This window comes from Carettochelys insculpta, chromosome 11 (assembly GCF_033958435.1).
Source record: "Carettochelys insculpta isolate YL-2023 chromosome 11, ASM3395843v1, whole genome shotgun sequence".
Taxonomy (NCBI): domain Eukaryota; kingdom Metazoa; phylum Chordata; order Testudines; family Carettochelyidae; genus Carettochelys; species Carettochelys insculpta.
This window is the reverse complement of record NC_134147.1, coordinates 9,057,962-9,083,982: the sequence shown is the minus strand read 5'-3', so window position 1 is coordinate 9,083,982 and position 26,021 is coordinate 9,057,962. Positions and strand designations below refer to the sequence as shown.

The following is a 26,021-nucleotide window of genomic DNA, read 5'->3' as shown; positions in this document are numbered from 1 at the left end:
TTCGACGTTGAACGTCGAAGTAGGGCGCTATTCCTATCTCCTCATGAGGTTAGCGACTTCGATGTCTCGCTGCCTAACGTCGAAGTTAACTTCGACATAGCGCCCGACGCATGTAGACGCGACGGGCACTATTTCGAAGTTGGTGCCGCTACTTCGAAGTAGCGTGCACGTGTAGACGCAGCTGCAATGAGTTTCACTAGTTTCAAAATAAGGCATCTACTATTTCAAACCTATTTCAAAATAGTGGTTGGCTGTGGCCACACTTTGCCAAAAGTTTGAAAGGTCCATGCCCATGGCCAAATTGGAGGATATAATGAGGCTCTGAAATGAATATTCAGTGCCTCATTAGCATGCTGCTGGCCACAGCACTTCGAAAGTACCATGTTTCGATCACGTGTGGCTTGGCTACATGGGGGTCCTTTTCGAAAGGACTCCACAAACTTTGAAATCCCCTTATTCCTATCAGCTGAAGGGGATTTCGAAGTCTATGGGGTCCTTTTCGGAAAAGACCTCCATATACCCCATCCGCGTGTGATTGAAACACAGCACTTTGAAGTGCCATGGCCAGCAGCATGCTAATGAGGTGCTGAATATTCACTTCAGCACCTCATTATATCCTCCGATTTGGCCATTAGCATGGCCCTTTCGAAATTTTGGCCAAGTGTGGCCACAGCCATTGTGTTGCGTAGATGCTAGCAAAGTTATTTCAAAATAGCGGCTGCTATTTCAAAATAACTTTGTTGTGTAGACCTACCTTAAATGAGCTGGTGGAGCTCATTCTGATCCATAGTAGAGAAGAGGCCATGTCACAAAAAGTAACTGGCATCAATTGCACCACTGTTAATGGATAGACAAACTCATAACCATTGTTAACAACCTCAGCACAGAGAATAAATGGATAAGCGTGTGCACTGAACTATTCACTCGCCTCCTATTGCTTGTCACTGTGGAACACATTCAAGTGAAATTAGTTGGGGACAACACAGGGAAGCTTATCCTACAAGTGTCCTTTTCCTGTGATTTCAGAAGTACAGTTCTAAAGGTGAGGAACAGAGATCTGAAGAAGTGGGTCTGTCCCATGAAAGCTTATCACCTCATAAATCATTTTCTTAGTCTTTAAAGCACTACATGACTGCTGTTTTGTTTTGTTAGTTCTAAAGGCTATAAATTTGGCATCTTTCAGAAACAAAATCACAGTATTACTATGCTCTATTGAAGAAAAAGTCTGAAAATTAAAAAATGTTAAAAGAAACCATAGTGCCTTATTGAAAACCCCTGTATTCTTAAAATGGTAGCTTACTTCCAGTTTATTAACTAATGTAATAGAGTGAGAGATGGTTGAATGGCAAACAAACGTTCTTATGAATAAAATTACTCACTCACAAAGCATTCAGAAAACCAGACCTGACATCTTTTTGTAAAAACATAACGGGTAGAACACTATGTGACACTTACCTGACCCCAGACAAGTTCTCCTAATCCAATAAATACACACCACATCCACTGGTCAAGCTGCAGAGGAGAGCAGCTGAAAGGTTTCCCGCCAAACTGCACAATTATTATCTGCAGAGGAGAAATGAGGGGAGGAAGAAACACTTTATTTCTCTTCTGAAAATATAATTTCCCCACATATAGGTGAGCTTTTGCTCTCCCTTTCAGCAGGCTTGTTTATCTTACACTTTGATTCAGCAAGTCCATTGCTCGTGGCACAATCAAGCCCATTAGCAGTGGTGGACAAAAGGGACAACTGCCTCACGGCCGAGCAGTTCTAAAGGGTCCATCAATGCTTAGAGCCCTGGGCTCTTTAAATTGCTGCCAGGGCTGTGTGTGGCATATTCCGGCCAGCACTGGTGGAAGTGCGATACTATGTGGTACACTCTGGCAGTGCTGATGGCTGCCTCAGCGGAGGCTAGCCCCAGACTCCCCCTTCCATTTGAGGGTCCCTCCCTTCCTGGAGCATGGTGCTACCCTCTCCCCTTCCTTGCCCAGGGACCCTGTGAGTCTGTCAGCCCCACTGGGCATGATTAAGTATGCTAAAGTCTAGGTATTTCCTTTCAGCACAGGGCTGAAGTAGGAAGACCTAGATTCTGACACTTGACATCCTATGTGACACTAGTGCTACGTCTACACGTGCACACTACATTGAAATAGCTTATTTCGATGTAGCGACATTGAAATAGTCTATTTCGATGAATAACGTCTACACGTCCTCCAGGGCTGGCAACGTCGACGTTCAACTTCGACGTTGGGCAGCACCACATCGAAATAGGCACTGTGAGGGAATGTCTACACGCCAAAGTAGCACACATCGCAATAAGGGTGCCAGGAACAGCTGCAGACAGGGTCACAGAGTGACTCAACAGCAAGCCACTCCCTTAAAGGGCCCCTCCCAGACACAGTTGCACTAAACAACACAAGATCCACAGAGCCGACAACTGGTTGCAGACCCTGTGCATGCAGCATCGATCCCCAGCTGCAGCAGCAGCAGCCAGAAGCCCTGGACTAAGGGCTGCTGCACACGATGACCATAGAGCCCCGCAGGGACTGGTGAGAGAGCATCTCTCAACCCCTCAGCTGATGGCCGCCATGGCGGACCCTGCTATTTTGATGGTGCGGGACGCAGATCGTCTACACGTGCCCTACTTCGATGTTCAACTTCGAAGTAGGGCGCTATTCCCATCCCCTCATGGGGTTAGCGACTTCGACGTCTCACCGCCTAACGTCGATTTCAACTTCGAAATAGCGCCCAACACGTGTAGCCGTGACGGGCGCTATTTCGAAGTTGGCGCCACTACTTCGAAGCAGCGTGCACGTGTAGACACAGCCTAGGTTGACATCCATAAAAGTAGCCTCCAGTCAAATCAGATGTGTGCACTTAATCCTTATTGCAGTCAGTCGAGGTGTCAGATGTTCAGGATCTCTGGAAAATCAGGCTCAGACTATTTTAAACAGGGTGCCCATAAACTGACTTACACTGAACTAGGCATCAAGGGAAAAGTATTCTTTCAGTCTGGAATTTCCATAGTAGAAGACACCTTTCTCCAGTGTCAACATTTTGATCCATTAATACTATGCTTTAGATTAAATCACAGACCAGTATGGAATATATTCATTTATCTATAGTCAGAATAGCCTAAAACCGTATTAGTTATTACACACACTCCTCTGTTCAAATCCACTTGACCATCATATGATCAAATGTTCTGGATCATGTACCATAAATTGTAACATTTTTTCTTCACCTTTTTATTAGCATCCTAGTGATTATAATCAGCTATGGTCTGAGGTTAGCATGGTTGCAAATGAATAACTGATGGAAATGTAATCTAAAACTCAGTACCAATTAGATAAATGTGTAACATTGAATTGGATTAAGGTTTCTAGTGTAATTTGTATCAAAAGGCAAAACTATATTATTTATGCAAAAGTAATGTTGACTTGGTCTTGTGGTCTCCGTATTTTACTTATGTCATGTGAATGAAACAGAATACACTGTTATCTAAACGGCTTTCGATATAACAGCATGTACATGTCTCCCATCACAGTGCTGACCAGGTTCATTCTGATCTGGAAAAACAACTCTTAATTTTCATTAATATACTACCTTTTCATAGAATCATAGAAACCTAGGGCTGGCAGGGACCTCAAAAGGTCATCAAGTCCAGCCCTCTGCCCAAAACAGGATCAACCCTAACTAAGTCATCCCTTCCAGCCCTGTATCAAGCCAGGACTTAAAAACCTCTAGGGATGGAGATACCCCCACCTCTCTAGGTAATGTATTTCAATGCTTCACCTGGTGAAACAGTTTTTCCTACTATCCAATTTACACCTCCCCCTCTATAACTTTAGACCATTGTTCCTTGTTCTGCTGTCCACCACTACTGAGAACAGCTTCTCTCCATCTTCTTTAGAGCCTCCTTCAGGTAATTGAAGGCTTCTGTCAAATTGCCCCCATTCTTCTCTTCTGCAAACTAAATAAGCCCAGGTCTCTCTGCCTCTTCTCATGGATCATGTGCTCCAGCCTCCCCATCATTTTCGTTGCCCTCCACTGGAGCACCTTTGCTTTTTAAAGTTGAGTTTATAATAGCCACTGCAAGGTACTGCAAAAAAAATCTATAAAATGTCTGTCCTTACTGCAGATAACTTACTTTTGAAGTATAAAATGAAACAATAGATAGGACATGGGTAGCACACTGAAAACACTGAGTCAAAACTGGGCAGCGGTCAGTGTCACTGACAAATCCAAAAACAATTCAGTAACGCCCATGATATTACTATATAGGCCAACGCCCTTCTTTCTCCTCATCTTCCCTGCACCTCTCTATAGAATGGTAGATTCTCAGGTCAGGTCTACACTAGACATTAATGTTGATTGTGGATATGCAATTCCAGCTACGGCAATTGTGTAGCTAGAATCAACTTATCTACAGTCAGCTTACCTGGCCATTCTCACATAGGGAGGTCAACAGGGAAAACTCTCCAGTTGACCTCCCTTACTCCTGATGATATGAAGGTGTACAGGGGTCATCTGCCGACCCCAGAAAGTTCGATGTCGTGCATCCCTTCTAGGTGCACGAAACTAAATTCCCAAAGATCAACCCTGACCAGGTTGATCTTCTGGGAAGTGAAAACATACTCCACCTGTGAATGAGAGAGGAAGGAAGAGGAAGAAAGGGACAGCAAATTGAAAAATGTGGTGAAAGAGAAAATGGAGACTCAAGCATAGAAAAATCAGGATACAGGAAGATCACAAACATAGAAAATCTACGAACAGGGTAGTCCGGAAGAGATCTGGGTAAACTATTTTGACCAAAACATTTTTATCTACCCCAAAAGACAGGTTTAGATGAAGTAAAACCTCTCATACATTCACATTGAATTTACTGAATTATTTCATATAACCCCTCTCCAAATTCTGAAAAATTTAGAAACATTTCAAATGAAAATTTTGATTTTATTCAGATCAACTTTTCTTTTACAATTTTAATAAAGTTTTAAAAGGTTAATTTTTAAGACAAAAACCTTACATTTGACCTGAAACTGGTTTTTTTGTTTTGTTTTTTGTTTTTTTTTTAATTAATTTTTGGTGTTGCAAGTGAATCAAATATTCAGTTGTGTACATAACTGCTAACAGGAGGAGTGAAGTATTAAAAAGAGAAGATGGAAAAGTTAGGGCTCTAAACAGGGAAGAATTTAGAAAAGAGTGCTGGGCTATAGAAATTTTATTAAAACAAAAAAACAAAGAAAAAAACCCACCACAAATGGAAGAAGCTGGACCTAAGGAGATTCAAAGGGACTCATGCAATTACTGTCCCCTTGTCCTTTGCTGTACCATATTCCTTGACGGTTTATTCTGAAAAGGGATAAGAATGATGTGAAAGACAAGAGAGGGACATTGTTTGGCTGAGGAGGGTGAAGAGGCCACCCCTTTTCTTCCTCTATAGGTTATAATTGTTCATTTTTCTCAAACACACAGCGCCCACTGGCTTCAGCGGTGGTTGCACCTGAATACAGAGATCAGAAGAAGGCTGTGTATTTTGGAAGGTTTGTACATATTGTTGGCTGGTGAACAGGCTGGGAGAAGTAGATAGAATTCATCACATGAATTCAAGTCCATGAATAGCAGCTGGCTGCCACTCCCCATTCCTCTCAGCCACAAGACAAGTATGGTAACACCTAGAAATAGAAAAAATCTTCAAGACCCTTCCATGGCAAGGACTTTACATTTGGTTATGAGTTAAAACCAATTAGGATCAGATTTGTGAGTGTATTTAGGGTTGCGTCACTCAGTGTTGCAAGGCCTAAATAACTTAAGAAGGTAAGTCTCATTTTCAAAAACTCAGTTGCTTGAGGCTAAACCCATATTGAGATTTAACCGCCACTTTAGGTCTCTTCATTCAAAATTTAGATCCTCAACCCCCTCCTCACCCTCATTGCGTAAAGTCCCAAGGCATCGCAGCGTTTTTGTGGAGAAGTTCCCATTGTACTTCCATATCTGCTGATGGGCAAGCCTGGTCCTGACGCACAACTCCTCATCAGTGCCTGTGGCCTAGTGGGATTCACACTTAGTTATCTCACACCTTCTCATTTGTCAGGTCCAATCTGGAAAGCATGCTCACAGGCTTGCCCAAACAGTAGCAGGAGTGCTTCCACCCTCCTTTTGAAAAGAGCAAAATACACCAAATAGTTGGAGCATTCAACCCAAATGTGGGAGACCTGGGTTCAAAACCCTTTTCTAACTGATGTGAAGCAAGGACTTGAAGTCAGGTCTCCAATCTCCCCTGTGAGGGCCTTCAGCATCATTTTCACATACACTTTCTGGCTCATTGAATAGTCAATCATATTTATAAAATTGGAAATTCCTCAACAGAAGAGATTGAGAAAGAGCTAAAATAATTCACAGCCCAGGGGTTAGGGCAATTGTTGGGAATATGGGAAATCAGATGCTTAAATATCTTCTGGACCTTTGTGTGGAGTTGCAGAATTCCCCACAAAGGGCTTACAAGGTGATGTTTGATCTAGGACAGAACAGAGGAACGGCTTATGTGGGACTAAAAGTATCACATCAAGGGACAGATAAGTTTTCTTCAGTGATAGCCAAAACTATTTCATGCTGGGCTACGAGTGACGAATACTTGAAAGATATCTGATGGATCTCTACATCCCACCTGATGTGATGGGAAATGAGTTAGTACGTGTGCCTCTTAGATACCAACTTGTTTATCTCTACTATGGACGCCAGTAGTAAATACGTGTAAAAAGTTTTCTGCTATCTTTGGTTAATGATACATTCATTAAAATCTCCATGGAAAATAATGACTTCTATTTGCAACAAACCAATTACTCATGGGCTACGGCTACAATACAGCTATCTGTTGACAGACACTTCTGTCTCTTCTGTCAGAAGAGATTTTCCAATAAAACATCTGTCAACAGAGTGCTGCCATACACTAAAGTGGATTGAAAGAGCAATCCGTTCTGTTGACCGAGTGGCTGGACTGCCTGGCTGCTCTCTCAACAAAACAGCCAACCAGAAGCACAGCAGACAGGGCTGCCAGTGTCCTGGAAGCTCTGTCTGTCACAGAAGGCCTCCCAGAGCATCCACACAGCTTTTTTGTTGACGGAATCTGTTGACAAAGGTGCTCTTTCTCATCTGGGAGAGGCAGAACATTGTTGGCAGAAATGCCAAGTTTTGTCAACAGACTGTCGACAAAATGCATTGTGTGTGGACATGCAGTGAGTTTTGTCAACAAAACTCCTGTTTTCTCAAAAAAACTCACGAGTGTAGCCATAGCCACTATGATTAACCTTACTTCTTAAAAATCTTAACCGGAAGTGCTCTTGTGAAAATGTAACAGGTTACACTCTGTTTAAATTATCACGGATAGAAGCAACATTTAGATGAAAACAGAACAGGTCCGAACAAGCATTTTGATTCACTGGAGAGATTTGTTTTCCAAAGAACACAGAGAGAAAATAGACCTTATTCTACACTTCTGATGGTAAGTTGCTATTTCTTGAATGAATAATTACCTGTACAGCAAATGTACCCAGTACAATAGTGCAAAATATAGGGTTTCTAAAAATGCCATCAAAAACGTTCCTCTCGCCATGGATTTTGCGTGCGTTGATTTCATTGAATAGCTGCATCATGACGAAGGTATTAAAGATAATGGTGTAGTGCTCAGAAGGAGGAGAGTGGAGTGGTGCGTTTCTCCCACTATCAATCATAAACAATTTTTCACCTTAATGGAAAAAGAAGAAAAAGGTTTGTTTCTGCTATCAAACATTCAGCTTTGGTTTTATGTTGTATTCCCATTCCCTCTTATTAGCTGCCTCCTTTGTAGAATTAAACAGCATTGCGTCCACAATGATTACAATTCAGGAATAAAAACAACAAGAAGTCCTGTGGCACCTTATAGACTAACAGATATTTTGGAGCATTAGCTTTCGTTGGCAAAGACTCATGTTGTCAGACATGTCTGATGAAGCAGATCTTTGCCCACGAAAGCTGATGCTCCAAAATATCTGTTAGTCTATAAAGGTGCCACAGGACTTCTTGTTGGTTTTGAAGATACAGACTAACTCGGCTACCTCACTAATTCAGGAATAGAAATTCCTACTGCGAAACTTCATTATGTTGATTATAATCCAGTGACTCAATGTACCAGTTCAAGTGATTTTGGTAGTGGCTTTTAATTCCACCAGGTAAAGTCATTTTTTTCATTTCATTTACTCAGAGTTGGCAACTTGTTGACACTGCATTTGCCATTTCTGAAATAATTGGCAACAACCTTCTTTCAACAGTTTGTGCATATTACCTTCCAGTACAACATATGTTTGACAAGTAGTCAGGGACATTAACTAAAAAAGCAACAGCTAACACAACCAATGTGCAATTTTAAAATATTTTTTTTTGTTCTTTTGCTTATTAAGCTGCTTTGTAAGCATCTAGTAGGAGACCATATTATCTAGTTAGATAAAAGAGGCTATTAAAGGAATGACTAAAATATCTATGCTAAAAGAAACAAAAGTTCACAGTTTGAGCAATAATTGTAGAATTACCTAACACTTGAAAATACATATACACACACAGGCCACTTTACATATTCACTCTGGCTAGTGTTACACTCACCTCTAGTGCCAGCAGCTTGAGGCAAATAGTAGTCTCGAAAATGCAAAAAGGCTGCTCATTTGCATGTTTGAGTGACTCATTTGCATATTCACAGCAGAAAACAAGCAGTGAAGATGCGGTTCTATTGGCAAAAACCCCCTTTCTCAGCAGCCCCATATCCCTATCTTTCCCCAGTGGTTTGAGTGTTGGCTTGCTAAACCCAGGGTTGTGAGTTCAGTCTTTGAGGAGGCCATTTAGGGGTCTGGGGCAAATAGATTATAAAAAAATTGTTCAGGATGGTGCTTGGTCCTGCCGAGAGGGCAGGGGACTAGCTTCGATGACCTCTCGAGGTCCCTTCCAGCACTATGAGATATATGTATCTCTCCATATTAACCTGGCCATCCTCACATAGGGAGGTCAACAGGAGAAACTCTCCTGTTGACTTCCCTTACTCCTCCTGATATCAAGGAGTACAGGGGTCAACTGAAAACCCAAGATAGTTCAATTCCATGTGTCTCTATCAGGCACACAAATTCAAAATCTGGAAAATTGACTCTGACCAGGTCAATCTTCAGCCTAGACTAGACGTACTGTAAGTTTCCATTGCCTTCTCTTCTCCAAAGCCCATTAGAAATATTTGAGTTTTAAAAATTCATAGGTCAGCACTAGGACCAAGATACAATGTTTCCATGTACCAGTTTTAATGAACAGGACAATGGCTTCTAGATTTCTGACACTAAAAATAGAAATAAACAGCCCAAACTCACTTATATCATATTAATTGCCAACAAATAGCAGAAATGGGAAAACAGAAGAAGAGGATGGATTTGACTTACTGAACTGTTGATCAGCATCCAATTTGAAGAGTTAACTTATGAATTGGGAAATCAGCTGTGGACTACTGGCCTTTGGAAACTGTGTAGAACATTAAATAAATCCTAAGATTTCACTGAAAAAAAAATCTAGCCCTTTTCCTTACCAAGGCACTTCTCAAAGTTTAACAAGATTGCTCGGAAACTTATTGGGAAGGAAAGAAGCAATTTTTGTTCTTATCTTGTAGGATACAGCTGAGCCTCCTCAAGATCTCAAGAGAGATTGCTGCTGCTGCTAAGGCTCTTGGAGCAGGGAGTGGGCTGTACACCTTCAAAGAAACGTGAAGAGAACTGGGGAACCTCCTGAGATTCACTGTGTGGGGAGGAGTAAAGGTACTTCAAGAGGGAGTCCTTCTCTCACTCTGGGAAGCTCACTTGGAGAGGCAGCTAAAATTCCTCCCCCCAGCATCTACTATAGGCTCATAGCTGCAGGGAGAAGCCTGGCCCTCCTAAGACAATTTTTTGGGAGAGTATTAAATAGCCTGCAAGACAACTACTTCAACAAATTCCAATTTAACATAGATAAATTCATGGAGGATAAGTTTATCAATGGCTAGCAGCTAAGATAGTCAGATATACAACCTTATAATCTGGGTGTCTCTAAGGGCACATATACATTTAGGGAGAAAGTTGTCTTAAGAGACACATCTCCAGCTACATGAATAGTGTAGCTGGAGTTGACATACCTTCAGCCAAATTCCTGTGGCATCCCCAGAAGGGAAGTCAACAGGAGAAAATCTCCCATCAATTTATCTCACTCTTCGGCCGCATCTACATGTGCACGCTACTTCGAAGTAGCGGCGCCAACTTCGAAATAGCGCCCGTCACGGCTACACATGTTGGGCGCTATTTCGAAGTTGAAATCGACGTTAGGTGGCGAGACATCGAAGTCGCTAACCCCATGAGGGGATGGGAATAGCGCCCTACTTCGAAGTTGAACTTCGAAGTAGGGCACGTGTAGATGATCTGTGTCCCGCAACATCGAAATAGTGGGGTCCGCCATGGCGGCCATCAGCTGAGGGGTTGAGAGACGCTCTCTCTCCAGCCCCTGCGGGGCTCTATGGTCATCGTGTGCAGCAGCCCTTAGCCCAGGGCTTCTGGCTGCTGCTGCGGCAGCTGGGGATCGATGCTGCATGCACAGGGTCTGCAACCAGTTGTCGGCTCTGTGCATCTTGTGTTGTTTAGTGCAACTGTGTCTGGGAGGGGCCCTTTAAGGGAGTGGTGTGCTGTTGAGTCCGCCCTGTGACCCTGTCTGCAGCTGTTCCTGGCACCCTTATTTCGATGTGTGCTACTTTGGCGTGTAGATGTTCCCTCGCAGCGCCTATTTCGATGTGGTGCTGCCCAACGTCGAAGTTGAACATCGACGTTGCCAGCCCTGGAGGACGTGTAGACGTTATTCATCGAAATAGACTATTTCGATGTCGCTACATCGAAATAAGCTATTTCGATATAGCGTGCACGTGTAGACGTAGCCTTCATGACTCTGCAGAGTATTGTGGTTGATGGGAGAGCAAAAAGCAATAGATTTAACATGTCCCCACAAGATCCATTAAATCAACATCCAGGAGATTGATTTCTGTGCCACTGACCACTGTTTAAGTGTAAATAAGCCCTAAATGTCTCACTGCCAGAAGCAGGGACTGGATGCAAGAGGATGGACCACTCAATTGCATCTGGCACTGACACTGTCAGAAGACAGGATATTGCACTAGATGGACCACTTGTCTGATCCATATTGTCATGAACACAGTACCTGAGCCCCACCTGCTAATCAGTCCCTTGAGGAAATTCACTAATTGACCTAGAGCAATTGTTCTTCCTGGGTTATTCCTTTCAATGAGAAAGTGTTCTTTCTCCCCCCAGGGCCCCATATCTCATGTCCCCAATGGCCCTATTAGAGGAGAAAAGCATTCATTCATCACCAGTATCATCTTATATGATAAACACTAACAGTATTGTTAGTTCCCAAATTGAAGTGGCTTTTTATACTAGGATCAGTTGAATATGTCCATTTCAGATTCAACAAAAAAAAAATGCAGTTTGGTAGCGAAGAGGACAAGGCTTAAAAGTTGATCTTAAGAACAGACTGACTAGTTTGTTTAAGATCCACAATTACCCAAACCTTTGCCAGTGCCCAGAACCCACATTCTTCTCAACATTCCAGAAAACAGATTAAGCAAATCCTGTGTTCTTACCAAGAAGATATGAAAAGGTCCAGAATGGTTCCCTACGTCCTATTATCGTCTAGTTGGGACTGTCCCATCTTGCCTTATCTCTCTTGGTCCCACTGCATGACTCAACATCTGGGACTTGTCTTGACTCTAGCTTACTGCAGATGTTTGGTACTTTGGAATATGCAGTACATTTGGGAGCACATAACTCGATTCAGATCACTTGCAAGCTGTATTAGTGAACAAAAAATACACTGTTTATCTTACCAACAAAGAGAAGTGTGAAAATGAGAGTGAGCTGGTAGACAGCGTGGCCTAGAATGTTCTTCATCATGGTACGTGATATAAGAGGCTTGTTCCTGCCATATGGTTTCCTTAGCAGTAGAGACTCTGTAGGGGGTTCAGTGGCCAGAGCGAGAGAAGCAAAGGTGTCCATAATTAGATTGACCCACAGCATCTGCACGGCTTTCAGTGGAGAGTCCTTAGGAAACAAAATAAAATAGACTATGTATCTTTTTTTTGATAAAAGGATAACTATCTCAGCCATTTCTCCCTTTCACAGTGTCTTTGGGTATGTCTACACAGCAAAGGTATTTCCAAATAACAGCCATTATTTCAAAATAAGTATGCTAGCATCTACACGACAGAGGTGCTATTTTGAAATAATTTCAAAATAGTGGTTGGCTTATTTCAAAAGTGATAAAACTCATTCTATGAGGAAAAGCGCCTATTTCAAAATTTTTATTTTCAAATAGGGGCTGTGTGGACAGGGAATACAGCCTATTTCAAAATAAGCCATAATGGCTGTATTTTGAAATAGGCTCTGTGTGTGTAGATGCCGTATTTCAAAATAGCTAAGCATTGGCATCCAATGGCTCTATTTCGAAATGTACATTGGGTGTAGCAGCACTATTTTGAAAGAAGCTCTTCCGGAATAACATCGTGAAAGAAGGCTGCCATGTGGACCTACTCTTGGGCCACGTGTACACTACAGCGATCTTTTGAAAGATAATCTTCCACAAGATACTTTGAAAGAGTGCGTCCACACACATAAAAGCAGATCAAAAGATCAATCCACTCTTTTGATAGAGAGCGTCCACACAGCCCCATCTCTTTTGAAAGAATGGGCCAGGGATCAAAAATTCCAGCACCATGAGGACTGCTCTTTTGAAAAAAGGGCCCGTGGAGTGTCTGCACATGCATTTTTCTAAAGAAGATTTTGAAAGGAGGCGCTCTTCCTGATCTGGGAGCAGGAGAGGGCTTCTGGAAGAAGAGCCGCATTCTTTCATTTTTGGATTGAAAGAGCGGATTTCACGTGTTCTTTCAAAAAAGGGCCTGATTTTCCAAAAGAACTTGCTAGTGTAGATGCAGCCTTAGTGTGCTATGCAAGTCAGTAACAACAGAAAGGACATGGAGCTGAGCATAGACAAACAGCAGCATTTACACACACACATATTATTTAGCATCACATTTACTTTAAATACTTTGATACTACAATGTACTGTCGCTTGTTACCTCATGTGCTGTTTTTAATTTTTCTGGAAATAACAAGTTTGGGTGACTAAATATTAAAGACTATTAAAATATGTTTCTGGGCAGAGACAGAAAAATTACATACAAATACAAATTAAAATATGATGTTCAATGTGAATTTATATTCAAGCTATGTCTATAATTTGCTGTGTTGCCTGAAATTTATCAAAATCTTGGAGCAAATCAATGTGAGATTTTTGATAAATTAATTTTTAAATGTTTAATTATTTTAACGTAGCAATAAAATTCCACAACTCAGATATGCATGAAAAGCACTCAGCATCCGACCGAAAGAAAGTACGGAATGAGAAGACTGATTCATCTACTAAATCACAGGACGAGTCATTAGGAATGATGGAGCAGAATGTTCATACTCTTCATCCAAAAATATGCACTAGAAATCCAAGCATCAGTATTACTACCACTGTGTTAAAAGATTTTAGTAGGGTTAGGTATGGTAAGGTTAGATATTTATTTCCCAAATTAGATTAGCAACCACTAGAAGGAGCTATTTACTCATTTAATCTAAGATGAAGATAGCCTAAGGGCCTACAGATACAGTTATAGATCACATTACAAACAAACAAATAAATAAAACCTAATACAGATCTCAGGTGAAAAGTAAATTTTATACATATATATATATATATATATATATATATATGTATAAAATTATGATTTGGCTAACAGTCCATTCTCAGAAGCTGTACTTCACAGGTCCATTCATAATGACATGTAATTGTGATTGCTTGTAAGAGCCATAGCAGGGAAGAAAGTAGATTTTTATTATTATTACTACAATGCATATGACATTCTGGTTCCTGTGCCTTTCTTGAGAAATCTGTTTTCAGATTTAGAGAGAGAGCAATACTTTATTCATGTCAGGGATATGTAGGAGAAATCTCAAAAATAATATGAGCTATCACCCTGAAAGATTTTATTACGTAACAGTGTGAAAATTTGAAGATCACAGTATTATTGTTATGCACCACATATTTCCTACCATGGCTGATAGGTGAGGCAAAGGAGTTCTGGAATAATTTACAGACCAAAATAAATACCATTAAAAATGCTTTTTGAGGCCTTCAATTTTCTTGAGAGATGTTTATTTTTAATGAACCTTTCTCAAGTTTTTTTTAAATAATTCTAATGCCAAGGACAAAATTTTATTAAGGACAGCACCTGGAGACAAACTGTAAAGGGTCTGGTCTCTGCAATGGCTTGAAATTACAGACTGGATCTCATGAGGGACACAATAAGTTCATTCTCCTGCATCACATGAACATGCAGTTTAAAAAATGTATATTGAATGAACGACGTTCAGGGTCTGCCCCACTCTGAGCTGGGGGCCCCAGCTTCTGCTTTGGCAGAAATTGGGCATTCTAGGGAAGAGAGATGGATTAGCTTAAGAAAGTGTCTTGATTTCCTGGCAACAGGCAGTACAAACTTGGCTTACCAGGGAGAGAATTCAGTTTGGCCATCTGATATGCAGCCCTAGCAAGAGGAAGTGCTTGTATTTGTAGGGATGGGGGGAAAGTTAAAGGATAATTAGGATTAACTAATTCCCTGAAGTTATGGTACATGAAGGCTTTACCAAGATGGAATGGCCTAAAGCAGTTGTGACCTCATGCTAAGGAGTCACTGTCATTGTTTCGAGAACGTTAGAGATATGGTACCTAACATACATAGAAAGTGGGAAACACAATCAGATTTTTACTGAAGAATTTGCCTCATCATATTTATTTAGCATGAGTGCTACACAAACATCTTTTGTTCAGAGATAACTGTAGAAGCTGAAACTACTGCCTCAGTTGTTCACCTCTTATCAATGAAAATGGCATCTCTATATTATTCCTCAGAAATAGTCATGCAGGAAAAAGTCAAGGCCTCAGATACTCCTATGAACAATGTTTCAGGCAGTTTCTGTCTTTGGCCCATTCTCACACAAGTGCAGCCAACAACTTGGGCAGCTGTGCCATTCATCCTGAGTTCCTAAGGTGCCTCTAACAGTCAGCTATATCTGCAGTGCTGCACAGCTCAGCCAGTTTTTAATCCTGTGCTGACCGTGCAGCTCCAGAACAGGTAAACGGGATGCAAACTTAATGCTCTTTTTGCAGTCTCTGCCCACCCCAACCCGCTAAATCACAGGATACTAGAAGTGGAAGGGCCCTAGAGAGGTCATGGAGTCCAGTCCCCTGGATTCCTGGAAGGACCAGACACATTCTAGATCACCTCTGACAGATGTTTATCTACCCTGCTCCCAATGACAGATATTCCACAATCTCTCTAAGCAATTTATTCCAGTGCTTAACCACCCTGAACGATCAAAGAATCTTTTGATCTGGTAGGTGAGGTTCAAAATAATACATCATTGTGGACTCTCGTGATTGTAGAGAGTAAAGGTATTCACATTGCAAGCCACCTGAGATCACCACTCACTTGTCAAGTTCTTTCCCATCTAACCTTGGAAAAGGTTACTATTTGCCGAAAGGTGAAAGTGCCTCATATCAAGTGATGTTACACTTGATCTTGGAAAACACTTAAAGTACAAAACAGAAGAGGCTGGCAATAAATCATAAATCTATTGTGACACACACAGCCTCACAAATTTTAGAGATTATTACTTTTGAGTTAATATGACAAGTTGTAAGGGGATAAAAAAGGTGTTTTTAATCCTTACCTTTTAACTCCCACTTGTTCCTCAGCACAGGCTCACAAAGGTGTACATAAGCACCTTCAAATAAAAGCATGGCTATTTTGGAAAGCTTTTGAAATATTCTCTAGGTACAAATATTTTTGCTGCCCTTAGATATTATTTACACTAATATCTAATAGGACTACTGGATAGTCCTACAGGTTGAACCTCTCTAATCCAGAACTCTGTCATCCAGCAACATCTGTAATCCAGCATGATTTTATTTAGCGAGGTGCACAATTATCACAGGTGTGACCAAGTTTCCTGTTGTCCCACAAAGTTTGTTTATGGCCACCAGTTCTGGCTCTCAGTGTTCTGTGCGGTTATTTAGCTGTAATTTACCCTAAATGTCTTCTAAGAGACCAATAGGATGTGGAAGTGTTGATAATGTTGCTAGACAATATTGATCTCCCATGGTCCAGCAAATTCTCTCATTTGGCACCGGTCAGGTCCCAAGGATGATGAACTAGAGAGGTTCAACATGTATGAGATATTAGTTTAACAGATGCTACCCACTCCATTAAATTCTATTTGAATGCTTCTTGATATTTACAATTTAGATGATTAATATAATCTAATTCTATTTACACTGCAGTTTTGTTAACCAAAGACACAGAAAAGCCCCACATTGTTAGGATTTTTCAAATGTTGTTGTTTGGAATGCTAGAGCTTACTAACAGTAAAAACATGCATAATAATACCTTATCAATTTCTGAAGTATCTTTCATCCTCATTATACAGGAGCTGAAGTGTGTAGGAACAGCTGTAGTACTTAGAGTTCAATTTCTAAAGAATTTTTGAAAAAAACTTTAACTTTTGTTATTTGTAGCCTTTTAAGATGAGATTTCCAGGTTCTAATCTCTGCCAAAATATTAATTCCTTCTCAGTCCAAGAAAAACTCATCAATTTTTGAGCATGAGGTATATAAAATATAGTCCTTTGACTTTTTTTTAAAGTAACCTTTTACACAGAAACCCCCCACAAATCCTCAACTATTTGACATAGAACTAGAATCTGGAAAAAAACTTAATTCTCCTTTGGTAGTCTCTGACCAAATTGCAGAACACTAGAAATGGAAGGGACCTTGAGAGATCATTGAGTCTAGTCCCCTGGATTCATGGCACGACCAGACAGATTCTAGATCATCCCTGACAGATGTTTACCTACCATCCTCCCAATGACTGAGATTTTTACCCATCTTAGTTTGGGTATTTGTCTTTTACTGCACATGTAAAATTCTGTTTCAATTTGCCTGAGCAATGTGCATTATATGCTTATTTTGTGCAAACACATTTTTTTGAATCATTAAAAAAAATAATGTCACAGCATTTTCTTGCCACTGTGTTTGCCTCAGTGTGTAAGACGCATGGAATTTTTGGTCTTGGAAGGAATGTATGGAATTCCGTGGGCTAACAGAGGGTATGAAGTCCCGCCTCATTCAGTGCACCTCAGTACAGTGTTTAAGGCAGAGGTCCACAAGTCTCTCTGGCCCACCATGAAATCTATAAGCCACAGCCACTACACCTGAGCTACATCTACACTAGAGCGCGATTTCGAAAGGCACTCTTTCGAAAGCCATGGTTCAAAAGATCGCTTTTCGAAACTGAGCACCCACACACAAGCAGCAGCTGGCGCCTCCGATCCACTCTTTCTCAAGGCTGAGGCACTCTTTAGAAATGGAGCATCCACAGTGCAACAGGCACCCTTGTGACAGAAAGGGCCAGGAAACACCACAGATGGGGTCGCTTGGTGGACAAGCCCTTCCGGGCCCGCAGCCAGATGCTCCCTTAAAGGGCCCCTCCCCAAAACCCTAGCCCTGCACATGCTGATGGCCGCTGAGCTGCCACAAGCCCTGCAGACCCAGTGCAGGCACCAGATGGTGCTTACACAGCCAGATGGACCAGCAGCAGAGCTACTGCTGGCCCTCACAAACGGCATGATTGCTGTTGACGGTGGTAGCGGCCACCCTAAACCTCCTCCTGTGGGTGCTCCCTGCCAGGGCCGTGGAACCCCCTGAACTGGGACCCCACTCGCACTCCCCCCAGGTGCCCCACCAACTCTGGAGCTACCTCAGTAGCCCTGACTGGTGGGACCGTCTGGTTTTGGGGGAGTGGGACGATGCCAGGTGGCTGCAGAACTGCAGAATGAGGGGGCAAATCTTCCTGGAGCTCTGCCATTGGCTCAATCCCACCCTCCTGGCACAGGTCCGAAACCATGGATGGTGTGAGCTTCTCCCATCCCTCTGATGGCACAGCTGTATAAATGGAAAGGAAGAGACAGACAGCCTGTGAGTCTCACGCTGCTGCCCTTTGGGCCACAACCCCTACCCCTCCAGTGGCAGCGGCCCCCCCCCAGCCCCCTGGCAGGGTGAACCTGATAGATTATGGAAGCTGATGGGGTTCCTGCCCCCATGGGGACAGCCCCCTTTAGAAGTCCAGACCCTCTCACCCCCTGTGCATGTGAGCGGCCCACTGTGATGTCATGTGAGTGGGAGCTGACTGTCGCTGGTGGCTGTTACAGCATCCCAAAGGCCGCGGCCAGCTGGGCTGTGTCTGGCCCATGTCCGTTGGGTGTGTGAGTGGCCCTCTGATGGCTGTGGTGCCCCTTCCCAGTGACCTGGGGTGTGTGCCCACCAGACTCTTACCAGAGGGTTCCCCACTGAGGTCTGGTGATGCCTGACTGGCTAAGGCACGGCTCAAGGACTGGGAGAGGAAATCAATCCTCAGCTCCCCATCACTGCTGGACCATTCCATTCTTGCCTCTGTGTCTGGTGTGGTGGTGTCTGGAGGTCCTGCCTTCTCCTCATCCCTGGGGTGTGGCTTTTCAGTCGTGCTGTCCAAGAGGTTCTCTAACTCCCTGTAGAAGGGGCAGGACGCGGACACTGCCCCTGACCTTCTGGTCGAGTCCTGTGCTCAGGCATAGCCCTGTCACAGCTCTTTTACTTTACTCCTGACTTGATCAGGGGCACAGACAGGGTCACCCCAGGAGGCCAGTCTGTTGGTGAGCCAGGCGAAGGCAGCCATGTTGCGGTGCTTGGTGCCCATCTCCTTGAGGACCTCCTCCTCCTGCCAGAGGCCCAGGAGGTCCCTGTACTCTGACTCAGTCCAGGAGGGGGCACACTTTTTCATGGCCTGGCTGGGCCCCTGCAAGCCTTGGGAATGCTCAGGGGGCAGCCCTGGGGCTCCTCCAGTGGCTGGCTGCTGGCCATACCTGGCTGTCACGTTCACGCGGGAGTCCCTGAGATGTGCAGCGGGAGCACAGGCAATGGCTGCTCCTAGCACACTCTCAGATTTCTGCCACGGGGTCTCTGGGTCCATGGAGCTTTAAGGGCTGCTGGACACATTGACCAGAGAGCCCCGCTGCTGCCAGCCAACACGTACCCGTGTCCCAGCTGGCCGGCGCCATGGAGGACCTGCTCTTTCAAAAGAGCAGCATGCGGAGCATCTATACACGTTTTCTTTCACACGGACCTTTTGAAGGGGGAACTCTTCCTACTACGGGTTAGGAAGACTGAATCTGAAAGCTGCGGTGCGTTCCTTCAATTTACTTTTGAAAGGGAACATGTTGTGTGTCGATGCCCCGCACTCTTTCGAAACAGGGCCGGAAATGTCGAATACACTGGCTAGCGTAGTAGTGGCTGTGGTGTCTGCAGAATAAGATGAGAGCCTCTCAGTATGGACATCATTAATCTACAGAAATCGGTATTCTTAGTCTGAATTTACATTGGCTTAACAAAATAGATCTGGAAGCTCACTGTGCAGAATGGATAGCTTGTAGTAAACCAGACACGATGCATCCAGAGGCCAACCACACTTAAAGCACAAGCTAGACAGTGCACAGTGAATGGGGCAAGGAATAAACAAAGAAGGTTAATTTGAAAATGGAGGTGTAGTAGAATGGCCTGTCCTAGAAGAGTCCTCAAGGCAGCTAGACCCATCCAAATAGGCCCATCTGCTGTTTATAGTTTAACAGAAGCAGCAGGACGCAGAGAACCTGATAGCCCAATAAAAAGTAACAGGAAGCTGCAAAGGGAGCAGGAGGGAAGGAGACAGGCACAGTGAAGTTAGAGTGAGAGACTTCAGCAGAGGCTGAGGCAGGGTCAGGTTTGGTCTGCTGGGAGTGAGTCTTCAGGGAATATGCTCCAGGCAGAGGCACTCCCAGTGGGAAAGATGGACACTACAGACCTGCTGGTGATTGAAGAACTTAAGTTTGGGAATATTCTGTTACTAAATCTATCCCCCAAGTTGTGTGAGGCTGAAAAGGGAGGAAATTCTTGTAATGATGGCAAGTGGTCAGGACCTCCATTTTGCATCACCTGAAAAACTCGTTCAGCACCAGAGCTTTTTGTTGTGACTCAGCAAGGTGTTCAGTCTTCAAGAGAAGAATACCATCTATTATGCATCATCTCCTGCAGCACCTAAGAGCACTTTTAAGGTTTCATTAAATTGTTGTCCAGGGCTATTCTCCTGCAGTTGGAGTTTTGTACCAATTTGTGTCCCATTGTCTTCACTGGGACTCCATGGGGATGTCTACTACCTGTGCAGTGCAGATGTAATTATCAGAGCAGGGCTTATAGGTAATTTATTGGATATAGTAAGTCCAAGGAAATATGGCTGCATGCTACATGCTGAATGATAGAAAATTAATAAAAAGGGGAATTTATCATGTCTATGTCATCTTTAAACAGAAGAGCCAAAAGACCAGAATTAAATTAAAACCAAAATCTCTCATTTTCAGACATCAACATTTGTAATCTTGTGCAGAAGTGATGAATTGCGAGGAGGTTTATGAGAGAAGACAATAGGGTAAAAGAGATACCAGTGTCTAGTTAGCAGTTTCTCATTCTAGATCAGACAAAACATAATGGGAAGTAGCTGGTTACCATAAACCTAAATATTAAGCTAAGAATAAAATTATATTCTATATATACAGTAAGGGCAAAATATCTATGCAAAACTAGAGCAGAATGTCTCGGAAATGTTTCTTATAAAGAAAAGGCCTTGTCAAGGTCATTGCAAGCTATGCTGGTGTTTTGGAAACAATGGTTTTCAGTTTTCTTTACTTGTTAATTAAGAATTTAAATATTTTAGTGAAATTAATATTTTAAGACCAGTGTAAAGCATTAGTGGTACCTATAAATGTGCAACCTGGCTACTGTACCTAAGATTTTTCAGTACAGTCATACATTTTGTATCAGAGCTATTTTTATAACCAGAGGGTACAGTATGTTCTGTAATGCAATTTTTAGAAATGCTCGTAAGAGGCAAACACACATTTTTTAGGAACTTTGAGTCTGAAAGGCTAAATTATAATCCAGCATCTTCAGGGAAGCTCTTGCTGAACGATGAGGAAATAAACAGCTGCTTGAAATGCCCAATAATTGGGAAGTTAAGGGTAAACACTGCTACCAGGCAAGTCTACTGTTGCATATTTGCAACAATTTCTAATTTTACATTGTTTTAGAAGTTCTCTCTCTTTGGGTTTGCTATTTAAGTCTACAACGAAATAATTTCATAGAGATTTATTTTGATAAAAATGAATTAATCTTGAGAGACAAGTTTATTTTAACAGAGTGATCATACATTCAAAAGCACATGACTGTGGGAAATGGACATGATGGGGGAGATCTTAGTTACAGGTCAATTGGTGAAAACCACACTTTTTTATGTACTTTGATGGCTTCATTCAATTCCTGTTGGAAGCCAGAGGAAAAACTCCCAGTGTACTTTGATGGAAGTTGAACTGGTAGGGAAAATATCATGGAGCACACTCACTATCTAATTTTTAAATATTTGTAATATATTTTAAAAATCTATTTTCAAACACAACAAATTAACTACCCACACAATAATGGTTGTGTTATCCAAGCACAAAAAGGGACAACATTATTTAAAAAGTGGGTGACGTTTGTTTCAGGCTCACAAAATAACTGAAAACTTGTTGGAGACCAAGCAAGAGAAATTTAGTCCTAAAAGAATGTTTTGAAGAGAGGGAAGACAGGTAGTGTTCAAATGACTGAAAATAGGGATTTAAAAGGAAACCATCACCTCTGCTTTGACCACAGTGTCAGTGATGTGAACCTATATTTTTTCTATAATATTTGTACATTTTTTTAGTTACCAGCCATTCTCCTGTAATGCTAAATATTCTGTCAATATGCTTTGAAGTATTCTTGAAGAGAGAAGCATAATGATACAAACCTAATGGAACTAGAAGGGACCTTGGGACATCTAGTCCAATGCCCTGTCCTCCTGGCAGGACCAAGCACCATCCCTGACATCTATTTGCCCTGACTCCTAAATGGCCTACTCAAAGCTTGAGCTCACAACGCTGGATTTAGCAGGCCAATGTTCAAACCACTGAGTTATCTCACTCCCTGACCAGGTCCCTGCTATTCTCCTTCCTCTCACCTCACCATGAGCTCAGTTGTGACTACCAAGCATAGCCATAGTAGGGATCAATACAGAAGGGCACCAGCTCCTGCAAGCATTGTGCTTACAGGACAGCAAAGGGAGTGTTGCTACTCTGCTGCCCTTTGCAGGAAACAACACGGATTTCACCTATGTAAGGCATTTTCTACTGGCTTCTGCAGAGCCATTCCTGCTTCCTCTGATGAAACTAGTACTGCCCTTGTGCCCAGAGGAGCTAAATGAACACAGTTGGGTCCAGTCCCTGCAAAAGTGCTTACTGGTACCAGTGGGACTACTTGAGACCTTTTCACACCTTGCTAAGTAAAACTGAAGCCTGAGAACTGAGAGGAGTGTTGAAAGGAGTTCAACCTCTTGGCTTAATAGAGAGACCAGGTCTCAAGTTTCAGGTAGCTATTCCATGACTGCAATGTAAGCGTGTTCCTGATGTGGAGCTAATGATTTATTCATTGTTTAGCTCACAGGTATGTGTATCAGAGATGGAATTTTCTTTCAGTGACAGACACATACATTTGTGAAATGGACTGTAAGAGGAGCTGCAGTGTTTTTATAGGTGTCCATTTCATCTATCAAGCTTAAGAATTTGAACCAGCTCTCATTGCCGGCACATGTTATTTTAGGGGTGTGGTGAAACGGCTAACAACAATGTCATTTACACATTGGTTGTGGCTAGGGCTGCATCCTAGGGTATGTCTCTGTGGCAAAACCCCCCTCAGAAAAACAGTTTTTTCTGAAACCCAGGGGGTGCGTCTACACTAGCAACTAACGTTGAAGTTAGGCACTACATTGAAGTAGCCAGCAGAGAATCTAGACACTTCCCCCCCCCCCCCGCCCGCCCTTACTTTGAAGGGAGCCCAACTTCGAAGCTTCAAACTCCTTACTCCATTCCCAGGAGTGGGAATTTTTGTCGTGTAGACACAGCCAGGATCAACTGACTGGAGCTCAGGGTTTGAAACTTGGTTTACCCTTAGAGATTTTCCAAACGCAGCCATTAATACACCTGTGAATATGTAGATCGCTACCGTGAGGAGGAGGGGCACAGAAAATAAATATTTTAAACACATCAGTATCTTAAAAGGTGAGTACAGTTTGAAACTCCCTCATGTGACACCTTCGGGACCTGACTGGTGCCAAATGAGAGAATTTGCCAGACCATAGGAAGTCAGTATTGTCTAGCAGCATTACCAACAGTTCCACTGATTACCGGGCCCTGAAAAGACAGTTAGGGGTAAATTAGATCTAAATAACAGCACAGAACACTGAAAGCCAGGAGTGGTGACTGTAAACAAACTTTATGAGACCTCAGAAAACTTGGCCACACCAACGACAATTGTTCATCTGGCACACGAAAATCATGTTGGATTGCAGATGTTGCCAGATGAGAGAGTTCCAGTTACAGAGGTGCGCATTTGATCTAATGACAAGCGATTTGCTGAACAGTATAACCAGAAGTCTTAATTTCACAGAGGCTGTCCCAATAATGAGGACCTTGTCTTGTCTTAGGCACTTATTATTCACCTCCCCCGCATCTTGATTTTTTTCATACTTGCTATCTGGTCACCCTACTGCTGAATAGCATAAAGCTGTTGATTTTTGCTCCATTTCTCACAGTGGATAAGTTCAACAGGGTTGCTACAATAAGATTAGAATGGATTATGCTGGTAAAAAAAAACAGTCACAAAGGCATTTCTGAACATGCCGCTCCTTGGTTTTAGTTGTTTGAATCAGCGAACACAACTTAAAAGCACCAAAACATTCTCTTCCTTCTTATTTGGAAGTTAGCCTATCTGGATCATTTCTAAATGACAGAGCTGCCGTCTTGACAGTACCAGCAATCACAGTACAATCAAATGTGATACTACTTGAGATATCTGTATGAATGATAATATGAATGATTCCAAATCTAACTCTGACCTGTAACTAGTGACCCAAACTTATTACCTGGAAGCCCTGCTTTCCAACAATATATTAGGACTTAAGAATACACAGTGACCATTTGAAAGCATCTGTTGCAAAGTTGATGAATTGGCTTTTTAGACAATCTTATCATCCCTGCTTCCCAGTATCTCTATGACCCAGCTTACCTGTGTTATACATGCCCCTGTGAAAGCCACAATCACAGCCACAACGTTAACAGTAAGTTGGAACTGTAGGAACTTGGAGATGCTATCATAAACGTTACGGCCCCACATGACAGCCTTCACAATGCTACTGAAATTATCATCTGTCAGGATAATATCTGAGGCTTCCTTTGCAACATCAGTACCTGCAATGCCCTGGGAAAATTACAGAAAATTATGAAAAAAATGAGTTATGCGAAAGAAAAAGCAGTAGTTAGAAAATGGATCTTTGGACAGCCTTTCCCATTGAAGATTTACGCACTGGCCACAAATGAAATAACGGTAATTGGTGCATCTCAGACCTATGGGGCAATCGGTATGGAGGCATATGCTGGTAGAAAGCAAAGGAACACTGTGTGATATGTTATTTGAGTATCTGATGATAGCAACTGAGAATGAACATCCCTGTGTTGAATCATAGGGCCGGAAGAGACCCCAGGAGGTCATCAAGGGCAGTCCCCTGCCCAAAGCAGGGCCAACCCTAACTAAATCATTCCCAGACAGGACTTTGTCAAGCCCGGATTTAAAAACCTCTAAGGATGGAGGTTCAGCCACCTCTTAGGTAACACATTCCAGTGCTTCACCACCCTCCTAGTGAAATAAACAATAGGGCTGGCGGAGTTCTGATTTGTCTTTCTAAATGTGCCTATAGAGAATTGACAGGACAAACTGACATTGAATTCAGCATCTACTGTACTCTCAATTTCTTGTTTTCAGATGCTGTTGTAGCAATGTCACAAAGTCTAAGTGGACCAGTAAGTTATATTTTGAGAAAGATTTACTAAGTCAAAATAGCATCCTGTTAAATAGGAGAATGTTCTTCCTCTTCTACCTTGCTATGAAGCAGAACTCTGAATGCACTTTCTTCTACTGGCACCAGGATTTTGCACATTTTCAATCTTTATTTTGATAAGATTCTTGCAAAAATTAGACCAAGCAAAACTGTTGATTACAATGTGCAAAATGGATTCTGGAAATGGAATAAAATGCCATTTCCAGAAAGCTGAAACTTCTCCCTACACTTCTTGCATCACTAAATGAACGATCAGTAAACCACTTCACTCCTTGTATTATATAAACTCCCTTTAACAAATCTATCATGCAAATAAAATGACAAATTACTTAATTCAGGGTCATACCATTGCAAAGCCAACATCGGCTTTTTTAAGTGCTGGTCCGTCATTAGTTCCATCACCTGTCACTGCAACAACCTGCCTCTGCTCCACCTGTGTGCTGTCAATAATACCTACAAAATAGATTAACAATACATAAAATATTGACCCTTAGAATAGGAGGCTCCACTTTGAAGTAAAATATCTGAATGATGTGTCACAGGCCCCATAGAGAATACAAATTTTGTTCCCTGGGAAAACAATGCGGTAAGGCTACGTCTACACTTACCTGGAAAGCTGCCAGCCGCCATGTGATTTTTGGTATCCCAACTGCTTACCAAAAATTGACTTTGCAGCTGTTGACTTCTGTGCCTGTTTGCATGGCAGAAGGTCGATGGGAGCGCTCCTCCTGTTGACCTTCCCTAATCCTCGTGGCTCAGGACTCTGGAATGCACTGTTTCGGGTATGCACGAAAC

General features: G+C 42.4%; 1 protein-coding gene across 10 annotated transcripts in view; it reads right to left on the bottom strand.

Moving 5' to 3' along the window:
* The window catches only part of ATP2B2 (ATPase plasma membrane Ca2+ transporting 2), a 340,287-nt gene that overhangs the window by 27,951 nt on the left and 286,315 nt on the right, over positions 1–26,021 (bottom strand). For 9 of the 10 annotated variants that reach the window (XM_075006185.1, XM_075006187.1, XM_075006186.1 and 6 more), the window contains 5 exons: positions 25,573–25,679; positions 24,398–24,589; positions 11,925–12,138; positions 7,534–7,745; positions 1,456–1,563 (listed from right to left, as the gene is read on the bottom strand). In XM_075006185.1, the coding sequence (XP_074862286.1) occupies positions 1,456–1,563; positions 7,534–7,745; positions 11,925–12,138; positions 24,398–24,589; positions 25,573–25,679 (833 nt within the window). The remainder of the gene's footprint in view (positions 1–1,455; positions 1,564–7,533; positions 7,746–11,924; positions 12,139–24,397; positions 24,590–25,572; positions 25,680–26,021) is intronic. The other variant, XM_075006194.1, reaches the window with a different exon arrangement.